Raw genomic sequence first — 22628 nt, forward strand, 5'->3', positions numbered from 1 at the left:
ATACCTAAAGGGACAACAGAGGAGCAGACTAGTGCGCATGCGCACTAGTATGGAAATAGCACAGTGTACCGTAGAAAAAACCTACCCACGCGGCGGTTAAATAAAACAGCGGGGCTGCAATACGAATCATCTCCGCTCGTGTGCCTGTCACTTCCCTGATCTCGGCAAGTAAATATAAAAGCGGCTGGCGTCTCCGTGATTTATGTTTACATACACCCGCCGCCGCTTTTATATTTAGTTGCCGAGATCAGGGAAGTGACAGGCACACGAGCGGAGATGATTCGTATTGCAGCCCCGCTGTTTTAATGTAAGCGCTGCATTCCATACAGTGCCGTGAACCGGAAGTGACGAGGGGTAGGTAATTCTCACGGGTAGGTAATTCTCACGGAACACCCTGCCCCCCAGATCACAGGGTCTCCAGTCTCTGCTCCTCAGATCACATGGTCTCCAGTCTCTGCTCCTCAGATCACATGGTCTCCAGTCTCTGCTCCTCAGATCACATGGTCTCCAGTCTCTGCTCCTCAGATCACATCTTCTCCAGCTTCTGCTACTTAGATCACTTTGTCTCCAGCCTTTTCTCCTCCAACCAGGTCATCTTTAGCCTCTGCTCCTCAGATCACATAGTTTCCATCCTCTGCTCTAGGGATGAAAAGTTTGGTTTATACACACATATATGTGTGAAAGGAGCGGAACCCCATCCCTGCTCTACTAAAAATTCTAAGAAAAATTATCTTTTTCTTCTTGCGGTCACGCTGACATGGAAGGGTTTTGGTCACCCTGCCATAGCAGTCAGAGTCAGTTCACCCTACACTACACTATGGTCCCCCTGACACTTAACACTTTCCCTACAGAAACTAGATTATTAAATCTAACTATAGTGGAAAATAGCACCCTAACTACACTAGATATCCCTTTCCTCACACTAATAATTGATAAATTACACTTTTGCAGCAGGAGTAACAGAACTGCTTCCACTCTCTTCCTCAGCTCCTGTATTACAGTGCTAGAGATTTGGCGGGGCTATGTTATATATTGGGGGGCGTATTCACTAATGATTGGCCTCTGGACCCCCTAGTTACTCCAATCACATTCCTAGCATCCTCCTGCCCCCTCAATAGGCTTTTACTCACGTTTCTGGTCTTTTAAAGCCCAGTTCCTGTCCCATTGCATTTTGGGTGGTTCTGGTGCCGAATTCCGCACTTTTACCGCAAAAAGTTCGGAATTCGGCCGAATTTCGAACAGTCAATGTTCGGGTCGAACCGATGGTTGACCTGAACCGTTCGATCATCCCTACTCTGCTCCTCAGATCATGCTGTCTCCAGCCTCTGCTCCTCAGATCACATGGTCTCCAGCCTCTGCTCCTCAGATCACATGGTCTCCAGCCTCTGCTACTTAGATCACTTTGTCTCCAGCCTTTGCTCCTCCAACCACATCATCTTTAGCCTCTGCTCCTCAGATCATTGTGTATCCAGCCTCTGCTCCTCAGATCACATAATTTCCATCCTCTGCTCCTCAGATCATGTTGTCTCCTGCCTCTGCTCCTCAGATCACATCATTTCCATCCTCTGCTCCTCAGATCATGTTGTCTCCAGCCTCTGTTCCTCAGATCACATGGTCTCCAGCCTCTGCTCCTCAGATCACATAATTTCCATCCTCTGCTCCTCAGATCATGTTGTCTCCAGTCTCTGTTCCTCAGATCACATGGTCTCCATCCTCAGTATACTGAACACGTGTTACACATTTGATTGAACTTTTTGGTCCTGATGCCTCCAGGTAAAAGTGATGAAAAATTAAAAATGGCAACTCTACAGATCAATTGTTTAGTGTTCTATAAATGATCCTGGACGACTTTGCAGAGTCCCAGTGCTGCTGCAGCTAAGGAACATTTATAGTTGTGTGGTGAATCCAGCACGGTAGACACAACTTGCTAAAGTCTATGAGCCGAATGCTGGCTCAGCCATCAGTCTGTGGAAACGTTTAGATTTCTTTTATTGTGTGAAGTAGATGAATGGAGACTTACAGTGTGGAAGAATGGTGGTCCCATGGTTGACCTCTCCTGAAAATGCAAGTTCTCTGGCTGTCAAGCTGATCCAGCAGCTTTAGTACTTTCACCAACCCAGCAAAACTTGTGAATCAGGAGGTCTGAATTCACTGATACATTTGTTCTGAGGATCCAGACACAGCCAGGCAATTTACATTTTCAGACAAGGTCAGCAAAGACATCCTCCGAATTTCTGCCACTTGAGGCTTCCTTTGATGGACATGTAATCCAGGCGATGAATCGTTGTATCTTTTTTCTGTATGGACACTAGAGCAGGAAAATAAATTTGTTACATCGATAAAATAAAATTCCAGCGCAGATTCCGCCCACAGAAATGGCCTGGTGTTACGGGGTGACGGCCATCTGATGGTGGCGTCTCTGAGATCGCACAGCGCCCTTTGATGAGGGCTCTCTGGGTCATTGATCGTTAATTCTCTCTCTGTGTCCGGGGATGTTAATAAGCGTTACACACATCACCACTCACAGAGGGCAGAACAGTCATCGACTCCATCCTGACATTCATAGAGGAACCTTTCCACCTACCGAGAATAAAACCAGAAGGAAAATATAGAGGATGACGCCTGATTAGATCTGATCCCGGGGATAATAAATCCATCGGTCATGAATCTCTCGGTGATCTGTATGTATTTCTTCCAGATCTGTGCAGTAATCCAGTATGAGACTTCCTGTAAAAAAGGCCACCCACTGCTGCTCTCTCACCTTGTTTAGGGTGACTGGCCTTGTCTCCGCCCCCTCCTGTAAATGTTTGTAATGGGTGGAGCCTGCTGGACCCCTCCCACAGCTCTGCTCTCTCTCTCCTTGTGCAGGGTGACTGGTCTTGTCTCCGCCCCTCCTGTAGTTTTCTGTAATGGGTGGAGTCTGCTGGCCCCTCCCACAGCTCTGCTCTCTCTGTCTCCTTGTGCAGGGGGACTGTACTTGTCTCTGCACCCGCCTGTAGTTTTCTGTGGTGGGTGGGGCCTGCTGGGCCCCTCCCACAGCTCTGCACAGGCTATGTGCAGTACGGTGATGATGTCACTGCTATATTTACAAGGTAAAATCTGTGTTTTCAAAGGCGTTTGGTGCACACAGAATGGATTTATATGTTTTGTGGTTAATAAGGAACATACTGTATTTAAATAAAATATTTTGTTCGTTTGACCTTGTTGCTCCCCCGGCGGCCAGGCCCCCCTCCTCCTCCTCCTCTGCAAAAACGGCGCAGACTGACCTGAAGCGCCAGACAGAAATAAATGTAACTGGCAGTGTCACACTTACTATGTGCTACTTCTAGTGGCGTCACTAGGGTTGGTGTCAACTGGTGCAGTAAACCATGGTGTCACCCCCCCCCCCCCAAAAAAAAAATAATAATTTTCCTGTTTTCTGGAAGTGCGCCAAAAATGAAGCATGCATGACTTTTGGTGCGTTTTCAGAAAATGCAGAAAAAAATGCGCAACCTAATAGAAATCTATAGCACTGCCTCAATAACTGCGGGTAAAATGTAGGAAGACTCCCTTTACATTACACAGCCCCCGTACCTCTGGACCCCTTTACATTAGACAGCCCCTGTACCTCTGGACCCCTTTACATTACACAGCCCCCGTACCTCTGGAACCCTTTACATTACACAGCCCCCGTACCTCTGGACCCCTTTACATTACACAGCCCCTGTACCTCTGGACCCCTGTACATTACACAGCCCCTTATCTCTGGGCCCCTTCACATTACACAGCCCCCATACCTCAGGACCCCTTCAAATTACACAGCCCCCTCCTATGGACCCCTTTACATTATACAGCTAGCCATAGAAACCTTTACATTATACAGCCCCACAATGGAACCTTTTACATTACACAGCCCCCGCCCCCCCCCATGGAACCCTTTACATTATACACTCCCCCAATGGAACCCTTTACATTACACTGCCTCCCCCCATGGAACCCTTTACACTTCACAGCCCCCACCCCCCCCCCCCCCCATGGAACCCTTTACATTACACAGCCCCAGCCCCCCATGGAACCCTTTACATTACACTGCCCCTGCCCCCCCATGGAACCCTTTACAGTGCACTGCTTCGGCCCCCCCATGGAACCCTTTACATTACACAGCCCCTGCACCCCCCATAGAACCCTTTACATTACACAGCCCTAACCTCCCCATGGAACCCTTTACATTACAGAGCCCCTGCCCCCCCATAGAACCCTTTACATTATACAGCCCCCACCCCCCCACAATAGAACCCTTTACATTACACAGCCCCCCCCCCCATAGAACCCTTTACATTATACAGCCCCCCCATAGAACCCTTTACATTACACAGCCCCCCCATAGAACCCTTTACATTACACAGCCCCCCCCCAATGGAACCCTTTACAATACAAAGCACCCGCCCCTCCCCTTCCTACCTTATTAGGAGGAGAGCAGAGCAGGATTTCAAGCAGATTGGAGACTCACCAACGCTGAATAAACAGCGGGAGGGACGGGGTGCTTTAGTTAACTTTGCTAGTTAATGAGCAGGTGATTGGTTGCTAGGGGGTCAATGAGCGGCGGAGACAGTCCGGCGGCCGGCCCTGGGTGCCACCCTGGTGCTCCCTTACACCCCCTAATGTGTGGCATTCGGGGCAGACCACCCCCCCCCCCCCTGTTGGTACGCACTGATCAGGTAGTACAGCCAAGTCAATGACCTTATTTTTCTCTTCTGCAGTTAAGCAATGTAGTAGCTTGGTCACCATCCCAGTGTGTGATTGGACAGTGAAGGAGCAGAAGTAAACTGATGAGGTTGTCTTTTTCTGTAAGCACTTTTAAACTGTCGACTCAGAGCAGCAGAACTCTGATTGGTTTAGAGTGCTGACTCCTCCCTCTCCCAGTGTGAGTGATGGCTGTGCAAGGAACAGGGGAAGCTCATATGAGGACAGACTCGGGGACAGACTCAGGTACTTACACTATATTACCAAAAGTATTGGGACGCCTCTCTATATACACAATATTACCAAAAGTATTGGGACGCCTCTCTATATACACTATATTACCAAAAGTATTGGGACGCCTCTCTATATACACTATATTACCAAAAGTATTGGGACACCTCTCTATATACACTATATTACCAAAAGTATTGGGACACCTCTCTATATACACTATATCACCAAAAGTATTGGGACACCTCTCTATATACACTATATCACCAAAAGTATTGGGACACCTCTCTATATACACTATATCACCAAAAGTATTGGGACACCTCTCTCTATACTCTATATTACCAAAAGTATTGGGACGCCTCTCTATATACACTATGTTACCAAAAGCATTGGGACACCTCTCTATATACACTATATCACCAAAAGTATTGGGCCGCCTGCCTTTACACACACATGAACTTTAATGACATCTTAGTCTGTAGGGTTCAATATTGAGTTGGCTCACCCTTTGCAGCTATAACAGCTTCAACTCTTCAGGGAAGGCTGTCCACAAGGTTTAGGAGTGTCTATGGGAATGTTTCACCATTCTTCCAGAAGGGCATTTGTGAGGTCACTGATGTTGGACGAGAAGGCCTGGCTCACAGTCTCCACTCTAATTCATCCCAAAGGTGTTCTATTGGGTTGAGGTCAGGACTCTGTGCAGGCCAGCAGGGGCTGACTGGCAACTTTCGATCCAGAGGGCAAGTACAAACCAGAGGCCCATGGTGCAGCGACTTGGCCCCCCCCCCCCTCTCACTCTCGATCTTCCCAGCCTACTCCAGACCCTGATTCCAGGCTGAAGCTCCGCTCCACTGGCCAAATCAGGGTGCTGACCTTGCCAGCAGGAGGCAGATGGGGGGAGCAGGCGGTCCATTTTCATCTGATCCCCCATAGAGGAGAGCAGGGATCTGACAGCTCTGTCTCTGCAAAGTAAGCAGAGAGGGACCGGTCATCCGCCTGCTCTGCGGGGGTCGGCAGATCGATCCCCCGCTGAGCAAAACAGAGTCTGCTGGGTGGAAAGCCGTGTGAAAGGATCCTTACTGTGCAATCCCTTTTAGATTGACCTAATTGTATATAGTGTCCCATTCACACCTCCAAGTCGTAAAGCAAAAATCAATTATTCTCTATAGAGACCGTTCACATCTCCGCTACAAACGCCTCAACCTCAAATACATCTGGAGATTATTTTGAGGCTCAAATTGGGCAGATTTGTGTGTTCTTGGTCTGTTTTTATTCCCATAGAAATGAATGGAAACGCACAATTTGGGCAACTTTGTGCACATTCACGCATTTTGCGTTTTTTGTTCGCTTTTCTGCTCAAATGAGAAAAAAAAAATAGTAATAATATTTGAATAAATAAATGTAGAATAAATATACCAATAGTTCAAAATCATCACAAATAAATAATAAATAAAACAAATTAATAATATACTTTTCAAAGTATATTATTACTGTCAGGGGTTCATTATTATTGTAATAATAAATAAATAATAATGAACCCCTAACCTTAAAAAATTATATTAAATACATTACTAATAATAATAATAATAATAATAAAAGCACATCTCTCTCTTTAGGCTACATTCACACCTGAGCGTAGCGTTTTCGCGCGTTTTTTACCGTGATTTTACCGCAATTTGTACAGCGATTTTACTGCGATTTTTACCGCGATTTACTGGCGTTTTTACAGGCATTTTTTGTGCAGGCGTTTTTAGATTGAATAGAAACCAATGGAAAACGCCTGTAATCTGCCCAAAAAGAAGCTCATGTACTTTTTTGAGTGTTGGGCGTTTTGCTTACAGCGTCAAAACGCTCAGATATGAACAGGGGCCATTGAAATGAATAGGATTTGTCTTGTTGGGCATTTTGAGAGCTGATCCATGAGCAGAAAAACTCCCCAAAAACGCCCCAAAACGCCTAGATGTGAACGGAGCCTTAGAGAAACCTATCTGGCAACCACCATACTTTTATTTTCTCCATCAGCCCATCCCCCACGGTTATTACCTCTTGTATCTCTTGAACCCTCCCTCTTAGATTGTAAGCTCTAACGAGCAGGGTGCTCTGACTCCTCCTGTATTAAAGTGTATTGTAGTTGTACTGTCTACCCTCAAGTTGTAAAGCGCTGCGTAAACTATCAGCGCTATATAAATCCTATATAATAATATCAAAGCACCCAAACTCAAACAAAAATACATTATTATTAATTATATAAATAAATAAATAAACACCCTAACCCCAATGCAGAATAAATAAATAAATAATAATAATAACATTTATTTTATTAAAGGGTTAGGGGCAGAGGCGTAACTAGAACCTTCAGGGCCCCGATGCAAGAAACCATGAAGGGCCCCCCAGACCACTAGACGGGGCCCTTCCCTTCAAGCCTGGGGCTCCTCCCACTGATCCTGGGGCCCTTTACGCTCATTGCGGGGATCTTTATTACGGTCCCGCAGCGGAACCCTTTCACAAGTTCTGCAGTGGGCCCCCTTCCTGCCATCTTGGGGCCCCCCCACGGTGGTGGAATGCCAGGGCCCGGTCGCAAGTGTGACCTTTGCGATCCTGGAAGTTCACCCACTGGTGTCAGTAGTTTTTATTTTTTGGTATTTTAATTGTATTATTTTTTATCATTTTATTTTATTTTTTTTACAATGTGACTGACTATGACTCTGTCCATTCAGAAAAGGAAGGAGCTGGTAAATTACATATTTACTGACCCCATCCTGGCTCTCTATTGTGACACATCCCCTGTACAGAGCGCCACCAGGCAGTCATATTGCATTTTCAGAACATTACTGCGGCTGCAGATTGAAAAGGAAAGGTAATTTTTAATGACATTCAATTACAATATAATTTGTGTCACAATTGTATACGCTATATTGTTTTTTCTTTATTTGCTATTTTATTTTCCCAACGAAAGTGGAGTTACCCTTTAAATTCCTGAAATTAATTAAAAAGCTGAATATAATGCAATTTAATCTTAAAAATTATATATTTTTGTTTAAAAAACTCATTTTCGGTTTCGATTTTCAGCCAAGTGCATCTTGCATTTTTGACTTCGGCACCAACATTTCCATTCACTGCACCTCTAGTAAGCTGCAAAATTTGACATTTTTGGTTTTGGTTGAATAGCGCTTTAATGTAGACAATGCAAACCTTCCGTCTTTACAGCCACTTTAAGGATCTCTGCTTGTATTGAATGTATAGAGTATCGGGGAGGTGACATTTTCATCTTACAGTATCTCACAAAAGTAAGTACACCCCCTCGCATTTTTGTAAATATTTTATTCTATCTTTTCATGTGACAACACTGAAGAAATGACACTTTGCTACAATGTAAAGTAGTGAGTGTACAGCTTGTATAACAGTGTAAATTTACTGTCCCCTCAAAATAACTCAACACACAGCCATTAATGTCTAAACCGCTGGCAATAAAAGTGAGTACACCCCTAAGTGAAAATGCCCAAATTGGGCCCAATTAGCCATTTTCCCTCCCCGGTGTCATGTGACTCGTTAGTGTTACAAGGTCTCAGGTGTGAATGGGGAGCAGGTGAGTTAAATTTGGTGTTATCGCTCTCACTCTCTCATACTGGTCACTGGAAGTTCAACATGGCACCTCATGGCAAAAAACTCTCTGACGGTCTGAAAAAAAAAATTGTTGCATATTTGGTGTCAGATGGTGTCAGGCGTGTGTGGCGGCAACCAGGTGAGGAGTACAAAGACAAGTGTGTCTTGCCTACTGTCAAGCATGGTGGTGGGGGTGTCATGGTCTGGGGCTGCATGAGTGCTGCCGGCACTGGGGAGCTACAGTTCATTGAGGGAACCATGAATGCCAACATGTACTGTGACATACTGAAGCAGAGCGTGATCCCCTCCCTTCAGAGACTGGGCCACAGGGCAATATTCCAACATGATAACGACCCCAAACACCTCCAAGACAACCACTGCCTTGCTAAAGAAGCTGAGGGTAAAGGTGATGGACTGGCCAAGCATGTCTCCAGACCTAAACCCTATTGAGCATCTGTGGGGATCCTCAAACGGAAGGTGGAGGAGCGCAAGGTCTCTAACATCCACCAGCTCTGTGATGTCATCATGGAGGAGGGGAAGAGGACTCCAGTGACAACCTGTGAAGCTCTGGTGAACTCCATGCCCAAGAGGGTTAAGGCAGTGCTGGAAAATAATGATGGCCACACAAAATATTGACACTTTGGGCCCAATTTGGACATTGTCACTTAGGGGTGTACTCACTTTTGTTGCCAGCGGTTTAGACATTAATGGCTGTGTGTTATTTTGAGGTGTAGCACCCTCCTAGTCAGGTGCTAGGTAAAAGCATTCAATTGTTCTCTGCTTATCAGGGATTAGGATTTCTAGCTTTGCCTGTTACATGTGTCCCTGTGTGATTCACTCGGTCTGAGGGAGTGTCCCCACTGTATCCAATAGGGGAGCCTATTGGACAGTGGAGGAAACCCAGCCAGTGACACATAGGCTTTTGTGACAGTCCCAGTGGGAGGGCACAACTGTAGTGCATTCTGGGATTGGTCATAAAAGCCAAGGGCACATGTGACAGGGCATCTTTGGCGGGAAGCAGAGTCCCAGGAGGAGGGTGACGACTGTCTCTCCTACTGTCAGAGAGGAAGTGGTCACAGGCAGTGGGCCAGAAGTGTGAAGCTGAGCTATGTGGTTCAGTGGAAACTGACAGTGGAGCAGTGGCAGAGATTCCTGCGAAAAACAGTGTTCGTGAGTACCAGTGAGCTTGCCAAGGGTCTGCCCAGGAAGGGGACCACTCCAGGGAAAGTCAGTGGACAGGAATCAGCCCACACAGTGGGTCAGAAAGGGGGTGCCAAGATAGACCCTGAAGAGAAGATTAAAGTACAGTCAGGTCATCATTTAAATTTTCACCTCTGTGGCTAAGTGAAGCAGCGGCCTTGCCGCACACGCTGCAGATAGTTGTCCTCAACTTGTGCATAGTTGCTAGTTGGAGTATCCCACTCATCCCTTCTCCCATCAGAGTTCCAAAATAAAATGCAAAAAAAACAAATCCCCTGGACTGTTCATTGACTGAGCCAAGGACTTAAAGCCATACGTTCAATTGTCTGTTGCTATGGGTAACGCAGGGGAATCCAATCTATGCAGCTCCCATGGAGGCAGTGCTACAGAGGGGACAGCAAATTTACACTGTTATACAAGCTGTACACTCACTACTTTACATTGTAGCAAAGTGTCATTTCTTCAGTGTTGTCACATGAAAAGATAGAATAAAATATTTACAGAAATGTGTGGGGTGTACTTACTTTTGTCAGATACTGTAAATGTACATTATCTGTAACATCGCCCCACTTCTGCTGTTCCAGGGAGCGTGGCACGGGTCACATGATGCCCCTGGCACAGCAGGCAGAGTTCCTCCTCCATCGCTCGGCCTCTCTGCTCCATCTCGGCTTTTGCAGCAGGCTGGGCGACTGGCGGATGACATCACAGTGGGTTGTGTCTGGCTGCTGATGTGGAGCCGCTGTGTGCTGAGCTGGAGTGGAAGATGGTCATTGAATGAGGGAGCCGGAGGAGCTGATGCTGCTGTGTCACATCAGGCTGCAGTGTCTCCCAGGGAAAACCTGTGCTCATCCCCTTCAAGAATCCCATCCCTGCCGTGCAGGCGCAGGCAGCTCAGTGTCATGGTGGAACAGGACAGCGGTGAGCGGCTCCAGGGTGGTCGCCTCGGTGCAGAGCAGAAACCGTAGTGCCAGGAGGACGATGCTCTGGGCTCTGGGAGAAGATTGCTTTTCATCGTTGGCTTTGGAACAGAAGATGAGGATGTCGCTGGCGTAAGCCCTCCCCCCATCCTTCTGTTCATTGCACAGTGCCCTACTTCTTCTGCACTGCTCACCTGCACCAAGTCTCCAGAGGATGAGGATGTCCCTGGCATAGACCCCCAGCCTCTCCGTCCCCCTGTTTGTTGCATGGTTCCCGACTCCTCCTGCACTGCTCACCTGCACCAAGACTCCAGAGGATGAGGATGTCCCTGGCATAGAACCCCCTCCTCTCCATCTTTCTGTTGGCTGCACAGTGCCCAACTCCTACTGCACTGCTCACCTGCACCAAGACTCCAGAGGATGAGGATGTCCCTGGCGTAGAACCCCCTCCTCACCATCCTTCTGTTGGCTGCACAGTGCCCGACTCCTCCTGCACTGCTCACCTGTACCAAGACTCAAGAGGATGAGGATGTCCCTGGCGTAGAACCCCCTCCTCACCATCCTTCTGTTGGCTGCACAGTGCCCGACTCCTCCTGCACTGCTCACCTGTACCAAGACTCCAGAGGATAAGGATGTCCCTGGCGTAGAACCCCCTCCTCCCGATCTTCTGTTGGCTGCACAGTGCCCGGCTCCTCCTGCACTGCTCACCTGCACCAAGACTCCAGAGGATGAGGATGCCCCTGGCGTAGAACCCCCTCCTCCCGATCTTCTGTTGGCTGCACAGTGCCCAACTCCTACTGCACTGCTCACCTGCACCAAGACTCCAGAGGATGAGGATGTCCCTTGCATAGACTCCCCTCCTCCCCATACTTCTGTTGGCTGCACAGTGCCCGACTCCTCCTGCACTGCTCACCTGTACCAAGACTCCAGAGGATGAGGATGTCGCTGGAGTAGAACCCCCTCCTCCCGATCTTCTGTTGGCTGCACAGTGCCCGGCTCCTCCTGCACTGCTCACCTGCACCAAGACTCCAGAGGATGAGGATGCCCCTGGCGTAGAACCCCCTCCTCCCGATCTTCTGTTGGCTGCACAGTGCCTGACTCCTGCACTGCTCACTTGCACCGAGTCCAGAAGATGAGGGTGTCACTGGCGTAGACACCCCCCCCCCCTTCCCCATCCTTCTGTTGGCTGCACAGTGCCTGGTACCTTCTGCACTGCTCACCTGCACCAAGAATCCAGAGGATGAGGATGTCGCTGGAGTAGAACCCCCTCCTCCCCATCTTCTGTTGACTGCACAGTGCCTGGCTCCTGCACTGCTCACTTGCACCAAGACTCCAGAGGATGAGGATGTCCCTGGTGTAGCCCCATCCTTCTGTTCATTGTACAGTGCCCAACTCCTCCTGCACTACTGACTTGCACCAAGACTCCAGAGGATGAGGATTTCACTGGTGTAGCATCCCTCCTCCACATCTTTCCATTGGCTGCACTGTGCCTGGCTCCTCCTGCACTGCTGACTTGCACCAAGACTCCAGAGGATGAGGATGATGCTGGCGTAGACCCTCACCTTTGCCTCATCCTTTTGTTCATTGCACAGTGCCCGGCTCCTTCTCCACTCCTCACCTGCGCCAAGACTCCAGAAGATGAGGATGTCGCTGGCATAGACCCCCCTCCTCGCCATCCTCCTGTTGGCTGCACAGCGCTCTACTCCTCCTGCACTGCTCACCTGCACCAAGACTCCAGAGGATGCTGCTAGCGACACAGCAGATGCCTTCCCCGGGTCTGAGCAGATCTTCTCGCCTGTGTACCGAGGACCCTGAGACTTGCAGAGGGAGCAATGACTTCTAAGCACCAGTCTGATTGGATCCCATACAGGTAGATGTCCACCGCCCAGGCGGTACCCCCCCCCCCCTCCCTTCCCAGTCCGCTGTCTCACGTTGTCACCCATTTCTTGTCACATACTTGCAATTTTTGCAAACCGTTACTTGTTCTGAGAGCTTGTGGCCGGGAAGGGGTTAAGCATCGCTGTCTGGGCCTGTCCCAGCTCCAGACGTTTTCTCAGCAGTGATGGGGGCCCCTTGCTGATGTTCGGAGCCCATCGCTGTCCCGGCAACTGAGGGGTTAAATGTTTGCAGCCCCGAAAATTTATAATGAGGTACTTCAGCTACGGCAGAGCACAGTGGGGTACTCCTTGCCTGTCGAGGGGTTAAATCAGGATCAGAGGTCAAGTGTTTGCCGGTAAAGGGTTAAATGGTGGTTTGATTGCTGGCTTATCTCTTGGATGTTAAATGGTTAATTGGACCAGGAAGCCGACATGTTTACTTGGAAAGTTATAATGAAAAATACATCAACGTGGGCTTCCTGGTGGTGAAGGAGTTAAATGGCATTCCGTTATCAGGATTCATCCAGCAGGAAAAGAGTTAACGAGTCTCCACAGCACTCTGTGCCCCTCGGCAGGGAAGAGGTTAATGGTGCTCAGAAGAATCCATTGCTGCTCTGTGAAGTCTTTTGGAAGTAAAAGGGTTAAATAATTCCTGGGAGCCCCCCATTGTGCAGGGCTGCTGACAGAAATCACGGGGGCCCCGTACAACCTACCTCAGGGCTGCTGATAGAAATCACGGGGGCCCCGTACAACCTACCTCAGGGCTGCTGATAGAAATCACGGGGGCCCCGTACAACCTACCACAGGGCTGCTTATAGAAATCACGGGGGCCCCGTACAACCTACCTCAGGGCTGCTGACAGAAATCATGGGGGCCCCGTACAACCTACCTCAGGGCTGCTGACATAAATCACGGGGGCCCCGTACAACCTACCTCAGGGCTGCTGACAGAAATCATGGGGGCCCCGTACAACCTACCTCAGGGCTGCTGACATAAATCACAGGGGCCCCGTACAACCTACCTCAGGGCTGCTGACATAAATCACGGGGGCCCCGTACAACCTACCTCAGGGCTGCTGATAGAAATCATGGGGGCCCCGTCGGATACTCAGGGAAGAGCTGAGCCTCCCACAGCCAGGGACCCTCTCTGCATTTGGGTGGTATATGAGCCCCCTTGCGACCATGCCCATCCATACATTGGGGGTTGATGAGCCCCCTCACAGCCAGGCCCCCTATACTTTTAGTGAATATTTCAGCCCCCTCAAAGCTGGGACCCTCCATACACTTGTAGGGAGCGGAGCTCCCTTGTAGTGAGGGTCCCCGCCATACACTCTGGGACTGGGAATAGCTGAGCCATTACATTTGGGGCCCTCCATACATTTGGGGAGTAGCTGAGCCCTCACAGCTGGGGTCCTCTATACACTCAGGGATAGCTGAGCCCCCACAGCCAGGGCCCCTTTATACACTCGGGGGGTAGCTAAACCCTCACAGTCATGGTCCTCTATACGCTCGGGGGATAGCTGAGCCCTCACAACTGGGGTCTCTCCATACACTTGGGAGGTAACTGGGGTCCTCTCTACACTTGGGGGGATAGCTGAGCTCTCACAGCTGGGGTCCTCTATACCCTTGGGGGGAATGCTGAACCCTCACACCCGGGGGTCCTCTATACACTTGAGGGGAGCTGAGCCCTCACAGCCGGGGTCCTCTCTACACTTGGGGGGGGGGGGCGGGATAGCTGAGCCCCCACAGCCAGGGCCCCTCCATACACATGGGGGTAGCTGAGCCCTCACAGCTGGGGTCCTCTATATACTCGGGGGTAGCTGAGCCCCCACAGCCAGGGCCCCTCCATACACATGGGGGTAGCTGAGCCCTCACAGCTGGGGTCCTCTATATACTCGGGGGTAGCTAAGCCCTCACAGCTATGACCTCCAAAGCCTGGGGGGGGGGGGGTAGCTGAGCCTTTACAGCTGGGGTCTCTCCATACACTTGAAAGGGGGGGGGGGGAGGTAGCTGAGCCCTTCATTCAGGGCCCTTTATACACTTGGGTGGATAACTAAGCCCTCACAGCTGGGGTCCTCTATACACTTGGGGGGGGGGGGTAGCTGAGCCCTAATAGCCAGGATCCTCTACACACTCGGGAGCTCAGGGCCCCTCCATACACTCGGGGGATAGCTGAGCCCTCACAACTGGGGTCTCACCATACACTTGGGAGGTAACTGGGCCCTCACAGCTAGGGTCCTCCAGATACTTTGGGGGGTAGCTGAGCATTCACAACGGTGGTCTCTCCATACACTTGGGGATAGCTGAGCCCTCACAGCTGGGGTCCATTCTACACTCAGGGGGTAGCTGAGCCCTCACAGCCAGGATCCTCTCTACACTTGGGGGGGGGGGGGGGGGGGGTAGCTGGGTCCTCACAGCCGGGGTCCATTTTACACATGGGGGGGGGATAGCTAAGCCCTCACAGTCGGGGTCACTATACACTTTGGAAGAGCTGGGCCCTCACAGCTGGGGTCCTCTATACACTTGGGGACTTGGGGGGGGGGGAGATAGCTGAGCCTTCACAGCCGGGGTCCTCTATACACTTGGGGGGGATAGCTGAGTTATCGCAGCCGGGGTCCTCCATACACATCGGGGGGGGGGGGGGATAGCTGAGCCTTCACAGCCGGGGTCCACTCTACACTCGGGGGGGAGCTGAGCCCTCACAGCTGGGGTCCTCTCTACACTTGGGAGGGATAGCTGAGCCCTCATAGCCGGGGCCCTCTATATACTTGGGGGGGGGTGTAACTGAACCCTCACAGCCGGGGGTCCTATATACACTTGAGGGGAGCTGAGCCCTCAAAGCCAGGGTCCTCTCTACACTTGGGGGGGGGGGGGCGGGGGGGAATAGCTGGGTCCTCACAGCTGGGGTCCTTTCTACACATGGGGGGGGATAGCTGGGTCCTCACAGCCGGGGTCCACTCTACACTCGGGGAGTAGCTGAGCCCTCACACCTGGGGTCCTCTCTACACTTGGGAGGGATAGCTGAGCCTTCACAGCCGGGGTCCTCTATACACTTGGGGGGGGGGGGATAGCTGAACCCTTACAGCCGGGGTTCTCTATACACTTGAGGGGAGCTGAGCCTACACAGCCGGGGTCCTCCATACAATTTAGGGGGGGGAATAGCTGAGCCTTCACATCCAGGGTCTTCTATACACTTGGGGGGGGGGAATAGCTGAGCCCTCACAGCTGGGGTCCTCTATACACTTGGGGGGGGGGGGGGGAATAGCTGAGCCCTCACAGCCGGGGTCCTCCATACACTTGAGGGGAGCTGAGCCCTCACAGCCGTGGTCCTCCATACACTTGAGGGGTGCTGAGCCCTCACAGTCGGGGGCCCTCTGTACATTCAGGGTTCTAAGAATTATTCCACCACTTCACTGCCAGGAGCCTCATGGGATGACAGGATCAATAACCTCTTCATTGCCGGGGAGCTCAGGTTACATCGACAGTCATTGAATTTTTCTATTGCTGGACTAGTCTTGGAGTGCTGATTAACTCCTTCACTGACAAGTAAACTCCATTTTCTGTCATTGATAGGATGGCCACACACAGTGCAATCTGTTCAATCTCCTTTATGGTCTCTCACACCTGCGTGCTTTAACGAGTTTCAGGCACGTTGCGTTGTGCGTATTTCACGTGTTTTTTGCTGCGTTTTTTGCGTTCCCACTGAACTCTCTGTAACACAAATATCGCATCAAATATACAGCGAGCAGCATTTTCCTTTATCTCAGCAGATGTCAGGGAGTCTATAGACTGCGCCACAATTAGGGCGACCTGATTGGATATGTATTGGCTTGTCTAGAAAGGCCCCCCCCCCCCATTACAATTTCATTGTAGAGTCTCCCTTAAGATCACCATACACATTTCAATGTTCCTGTAAAGCTATGTAGTAGAAAAGCCTATGCAGACTATCCAACCAATCAGTATCCAATAAGGCCAGTCCTGACACTACATAGTTATTGGTAGACCTAACAGAGAGTGTACAATCAGATGGCAAGGTATGTGGTGAGCTTTAGATCTAACAACACAAATGTAGTACAGCAGCCAGTCTAAACATCCCGATCAATTTCCTAAGATCTTTATTAGGAAGATATTAGGAGGCCCTCGTACTACATAATTATTGGTAGATCTAAGGAAAATTGTACCGTCAGACTGTGACATGTGTTGCCAGTAAAAAAAAAAAAAAAGAATTGTACAATCAGATTGTCACCCTAACCCTAAGGATGTAATGTGATCAGCCTTACAGTGAGGCCCGGACTGGCCATAGGGCAAACCGGGCATTTGTCTGGTGGGCCTGGGCCACATATCGTGGCAGGTGACCAGGCCTCGCAGCAGGAGGTGGGTGGTGGTCCACATGGGGCTGATGTGGGCCAAGGTCACCGCTCGCCTCCCTCTGTGCGGGCCATGCCTGTGTCTCCTGGCTCTCCTGCCCTGCCAGGGGTGTCGTTCTGTCAGCGGGGCGGGAGGGGCTGGAGACCTGAACTGAGAGCAGGATATTTAGGCTGAGCCCTGCCTTTGCCCTACCAGAGGTGGGACTGTGCAGGGGAGGTGGAGAGTGGGAGGGCACAGTGGTTGAAAAAAGGGAGGGGCATGGCTGCAGGGGGGGCATGTCTGTGGGGGGGGGAGTACTGTGGTTGGAGAGAGGGGGATGGTTGTGGAGGGGGGGCACTGTGGTGGAGGGCTGTGATTGCAGAAGAGCCGGAGAGTGGGGGGCACAGTGGTTGGAGAGAGGGGGGCATGGCTGCGGGGTGGGGGGGGCACTGCGGTGGGGGGCTGTGATTGCAGGGGAGGTAGAGAGTGGGGGGCCCAGTAATTGGAGAGAGGGGGACATGGCTGTGAGGTTGGGGGGCACTGTGGCTGTGTTTGCAGGGGAAGCGGAGAGTGGGGGCTCAGTGGTTGGAGAGACGGGGGGGCATGGCTGTAGGGGGCACTGTGGTTGGGCGCTGTTTTATCAAGACAGGCGGGGTCACAGTGGTCAGAGAGAGGGGAGGGCCTGGCTGTGGTGGGAGGCACTGTGGTGGAGGGCTGTGATTGCAAGGGAGGCGGAGAGTGGGGTCACAGTGGTCAGAGAGAGGGGAGGGCCTGGCTGTGGCGGGAGGCACTGTGGTGGGGGGGATTGCAAGGGAGGCAGAGAGTGGGGTCACAGTGGTCAGAGAGAGGGGAGGGCCTGGCTGTGGGGGGAGGCACTGTGGTGGGGGGGGGGGATTGCAAGGGAGGCGGAGAGTGGGGTCACAGTGGTCAGAGAGAGGGGAGGGCCTGGCTGAGGGGGGAGGCACTGTGGTGGGGGGCTGTGATTGCATGGGGGGCAGAAAGTGGGGTCAAAGTGGTAGGAGAGAAGGGAGGGCCTGGCTGTGGGGGGCACTGTGGTGGGGGTTGTGATTGCAGGGGAGGCGGAGAGTGGGGAGCACAGTGATTGGAGGGAGGGGGGGGGCATGGTTGTAGTGGAGGGCTGTGATTGTAGGGGGCGCTGTGGTGGTGGGGGCACTGTGGTGTAGGGGGTGTTGCACTGTGGGGAGGGGCACTGTAATTATTGCGGTGCCCCTTTTCAGTGCTGTCCCCTTTGCATTGCAGTGTGGGGATCTGGGGCTGTGGGTGTTGTTCCCTCACCCCCCCCCCCCCCCAGGTCCCTGGGGGAATTGGCTGATTGGTCTGGAATGCTCGATCCTGTTTTTTGTCCCAGTCCAGGCCTGCTTAAGGTAACCTAAAAATCACCACCTCACCCTTTACCGTCTGGTCCACATGCAGGATCACAGCTCAAGTTTTTAAAGATTGCGAAAAATGTTCAATCAACTAAAATATATCTAATGTCCCAACTTTATCTGGAAGGGTTTGGATGGGGTGTGGAAGGATTAGACCCGCTCTCAGGTTTTCTTTCTGTCTGTGTTCCCGCTGAAGAGGTTCACCCTCTTTATTTTTACTGGGGTCACTGAGACAGGAAGTGATGGGAAATCCAAAATGTTACAATTGTCTCCAGGATAGGAAAAGAGGGGAAATCTTTCCATGGGGACACCCAGAGACGTAGCTTGAAGCTTGTGGGCTCCGCTGTAAAAGTTGAACTCAGGCCCTCCCATTTTCCACTGCACGCCAAGATACTCCCTCCACGCGCCAAGATACTCCCTCCGCGCCCCAAGATACTCCCTCCACGCGCCAAGATACTCCCTCCGCGCGCCAAGATACTCCCTCCACGCGCCAAGATACTCCCTCCACGCGCCAAGATACTCCCTCCGCGCCCCAAGATACTCCCTCCACGCGCCAAGATACTCCCTCCACGCGCCAAAATACTCCCTCCACGCACCAAGATACTCCCTCCGCGCCCCAAGATACTCCCTCCACGCGCCTAGATACTCCCTCCACGCGTCAAGATACTCCCTCCACGCGCCAAGATACTCCCTCCACCAAGATACTCCCTCCACGCGCCTAGATACTCCCTCCACGCGTCAAGATACTCCCTCCACGCGCCTAGATACTCCCTCCACGCGTCAAGATACTCCCTCCACGCGCCTAGATACTCCCTCCACGTGCCAAGATACTCCCTCCGCCAAGATACTCCCTCCACGTGCCAAGATACTCCAAGTGGCAAAAGCGTTATTTCAGATCTTTCTTTACACATTGAAGGTTATTCAAAAGATTTTGGAGAAATCCCTTTGAATATCCTGGAGCGAGGGTAGGCAGCCTTTTGAGAGGTGGAGAACAACATGAAAGAAATCATATAGTAGGGAAGAGACTAATCAGGAAAACGTAGAAAAAACATAATTGGGTGGTGAATTATCCCCTGCAGCAGCCGGCGGGAGAAGAGAGGGGGGAAGCCGGGGTGACACAGATGTCAGCAGAAAATAAAAGGTTCTTCTTATTCTCCAGTCCATAAAAAATAAAAATAAAAATGTATCTAAATATACACATTAGTGCCAAAAATGAAATTCCACGTGCACTAATGTACTAAAAGCCCCAAGCGCAAAAATGAACACCTAAGTATGTGATAAATGTACGCTACTGGGCATGCTGATAGTTTGGGAGGATGAAAGTAGGAGGAGCCTTAGTTAGGTATAGTTCAGGGAAAGGGTCCTGTTGTACAGAGATAGTTTAGGGACCTTCTGTATCCTGCTATTGTCCCTGGACCGGGGAAAAAGTACCCTGGCTCTACTGTTTAGGCATTGGCATCTAAGAGACAAGCTAAGATAGCGCCCTCTTCTGGGTCCTGATGATGAACAACCATGAGAAATCCTGCTTAGGTAGAATTCCAGCCTAACCCTAATTAGTCCTAAAAATGTCACCCCCCCCTCCCCCTCCTAACGCCTACACTGACCAGGGTTGCCAACCTCCCCAATGTGACACGACACCAAAAATTTACTGACAGGGCTCATTCTTTACAGACAGTTCAAAAAATTTGCCAAAATTACAGTTTTCAGTGAAAATATCAAAAATTAAGCTACAAACATGTATCTGGTGTGATTAGCAATGTGTTTAAAGTATAACCAAAGGCAGAAACCATATTTTTCCTTTTACATGAAGGTCAGGTTAATATAACCCAGCACAGGGTTTCTCTTTACATCAGAGTCTGCAGGGTTCCCCTTTACAGTGCAAGGGGGAACTCTGCGGACCTCGATGTAAAGGAGAACTCTGTGGACCCTAATGTAAAGGAGAACTCTGCAAACCCTGATGTAAAGGAGAACTCTGTGGACCCTAATGTAAAGGAGAACTCTGCGAACCCTGATGTAACAGGGAACTCTGTGGACCCTGATGTAAAGGAGAACTCTGTGGACCCTGATGTAATGGGTAACTCTGCGGACCCTGATGTAAAGGAGAACTCTGCGGACTCTGATCTAAAGGAGAACTCTGTGGACTCTGATGTAAGGGGGAATGCTGCAGACCCTGATGTAAAGAGAAACTCTGATGTAAGTGTATCTCTGGTCACCCAAGCTTGCCTCCCCCCTTTACGCAAGAGTCCTCAGCGCTCCCCTTTACATCTGAGTCCACAGAGCTTCCCTTTACATCAGTGTCCACAGAGTTTCCCTTTACATCAGAGTTCACAGAGTTTCCCTTTACATCAGAGTTCACAGAGTTTCCCTTTACATTAGAGTTCACAGAGTTTCGCTTTACATCAGAGTCCACAGAGTTTCCCTTTACATAATATTCCTCAGGGTTCCCCCTTAAACTCTGTGAACCCTGATGTAAAGGGGAATGCTATACAGTACACTGGGGGCTCCGGGACCCCTATAGACAGCACAGTGGGGGCTCCGGGGCCCCTATAGACAGCACACTTGGGGCTTTGGGGCCCCTATAGACAATACACAGGGTGCTTCGGGGCCCCTATAGACAGTACATGGGTATCTCTGGAGCCTCCATAGCCTCCATAGACTCCATAGCCTCCATAGACAGCACACAGGGACCTTCGAAGCCTCTATAGACAGTACACTTATATAAAACATATCCAATTCTTCATTTTGGCCAAAATGTATCCTGCTACATATTTTGGATTTAAAAAATCCCAATAAGTGTATATTGATTGGTTTGCATGAAAGTTGTGTGAAATGTAGTGCATGGGGTCTTAGTGTTCTTAGACTATCCGGGTGGCAGTTCCTGTAGCTGCCTCCACTCTAACATGAAAACATAAGAATACAAGTGTCGCACTTCATAGAAAGAGCATCAAACTAAAGTGGGGGAAGGGTCTGAGATGCTTTTTATGGCTTATGGTTCAGTCCTATAGAAAAATTCCAACGTGTTTCAGGGGCAACAATCCCCCTTCATCAGGTCTTAGAAAAATCCAGAGACATATGGAAAAGGGAACCAAACCAAAGTGATTTAACAGTCTGAAATGCTTTTAATTACTTATAATTCAATCATATGAAAACATTCAACGTGTTTCAGGGGCATCAATCCTTCATCAGAGCTCGGAAGGGTCATATAGAAAAGGGCGCCAAACCCAAAGGAGGAAAAGAGACCGATATGCTTTTAATTACTTATAATTTATAATTCAATCATATAAAAACATCCAACGTGTTTCCTGAGCAACAATCCCCCTTCATCAGGGCTTAGACGAGCCCAGAGACATATAGAAAAGGGCAACAAACCAAAGGGGGGGGTATAAAGAGACAGAGATACAGAGATGCTTGTAGTCACTGTGATTTAATCATATGAAATCATTCATAGTTAGCTACATTTTTGTTAAGGATAAAGTGGATACATACATGTAGTCTCCACCTTGAAAAAATTGAAAAACTCCCTAAGCGCGTTTTACCCCAATGGGTTTGTTCACATGGATAGAGTAGGTCTACATGTATGCACCCACTTTATCATTAACAGACAGCAGTATCAAAAATGAGCCAATTATAAATGTTTTCATATGATTTATTTATAAGCAGTTAGAAGCATCTCAGACTCTTTACCTCTTTTGGTTTGTCACCCTTTTCTAAATGTCTCTAGGCTCTTCTAAGACCTGATGAAGGGGGCTTTTTGCCCCCGAAATGCGTTGAAGGTTTTATTTTTATCTGATTGCATCATGATCCATAAAAAGTATCTCAGACTCTTTATCTCCTCTTTATCTCCTTTGGTTTGGTGCTCTTTTCTATATGTCCCTGGACTCTTCGAAGCCCTGATGAAGGGGCATTGTTACCCCGAAACACGTTGGATGTTTTTTTATCTGATTGAAATATAACGTGTTTCGGGGTAACAATGCCCCTTCATCAGGGCTTTGAAGAGTCCAGAGACATATAGAAAAGAGCACCAAACCAGCGGTAAATGGTCTGAGATGCTTTCTAAGACTTATCAGATAAAAAAAACCAAACCAAATCTTAAAAGCCTCTCAGACTATTTACTGCCTTTGCTTGGGCACCCTTTTCTAAATGTCTTTTGACTCTTCTAAGCCCTGATGAAGGGGGATTTTGCCCCTGAAACACGTTGGCAGTTTTTTTTATCTGATTGAATCATAAGCCTTTAAAGGCATCTCAGACTCTTTACCTCTTTTGGTTTGGTGCTCTTTTCTTTATGTCTCTGTAATCTTCTAAGCCCTGATGAAGGGATATTGTTGCCCCCAAAACGCATTG

The 22628-nt window shown here is 49.7% G+C and overlaps 1 protein-coding gene and 1 long non-coding RNA gene across 6 annotated transcripts in view; one reads left to right on the forward strand and one right to left on the reverse strand.

Annotated features, from left to right (window-relative positions):
• TUB (TUB bipartite transcription factor) overlaps positions 1-22628 on the forward strand; it is a 212964-nt gene that overhangs the window by 102711 nt on the left and 87625 nt on the right. For 2 of the 5 annotated variants that reach the window (XM_082269793.1, XM_082269796.1), the window contains exon 1: positions 12324-12546. The exons of the other annotated variants lie outside the window; for them this stretch is intronic. In XM_082269793.1, the coding sequence (XP_082125919.1) occupies positions 12509-12546 (38 nt within the window). In that variant the 5' untranslated portion in view covers positions 12324-12508. Of the gene's footprint in view, positions 1-12323; positions 12547-22628 lie in introns of those variants that run through there. 5 annotated transcript variants of the gene reach the window in all.
• LOC309565056 lies at positions 10418-12287 on the reverse strand. Its single transcript, XR_014225779.1, has 3 exons — positions 12190-12287; positions 11996-12074; positions 10418-11691 (listed from the first exon to the last, which is right to left on the reverse strand). It is a non-coding gene; the product is annotated as an uncharacterized lncRNA (long non-coding RNA).

This window comes from Pelophylax lessonae (assembly GCF_965119305.1).
Source record: "Pelophylax lessonae genome assembly, chromosome: 10".
Taxonomy (NCBI): domain Eukaryota; kingdom Metazoa; phylum Chordata; class Amphibia; order Anura; family Ranidae; genus Pelophylax; species Pelophylax lessonae.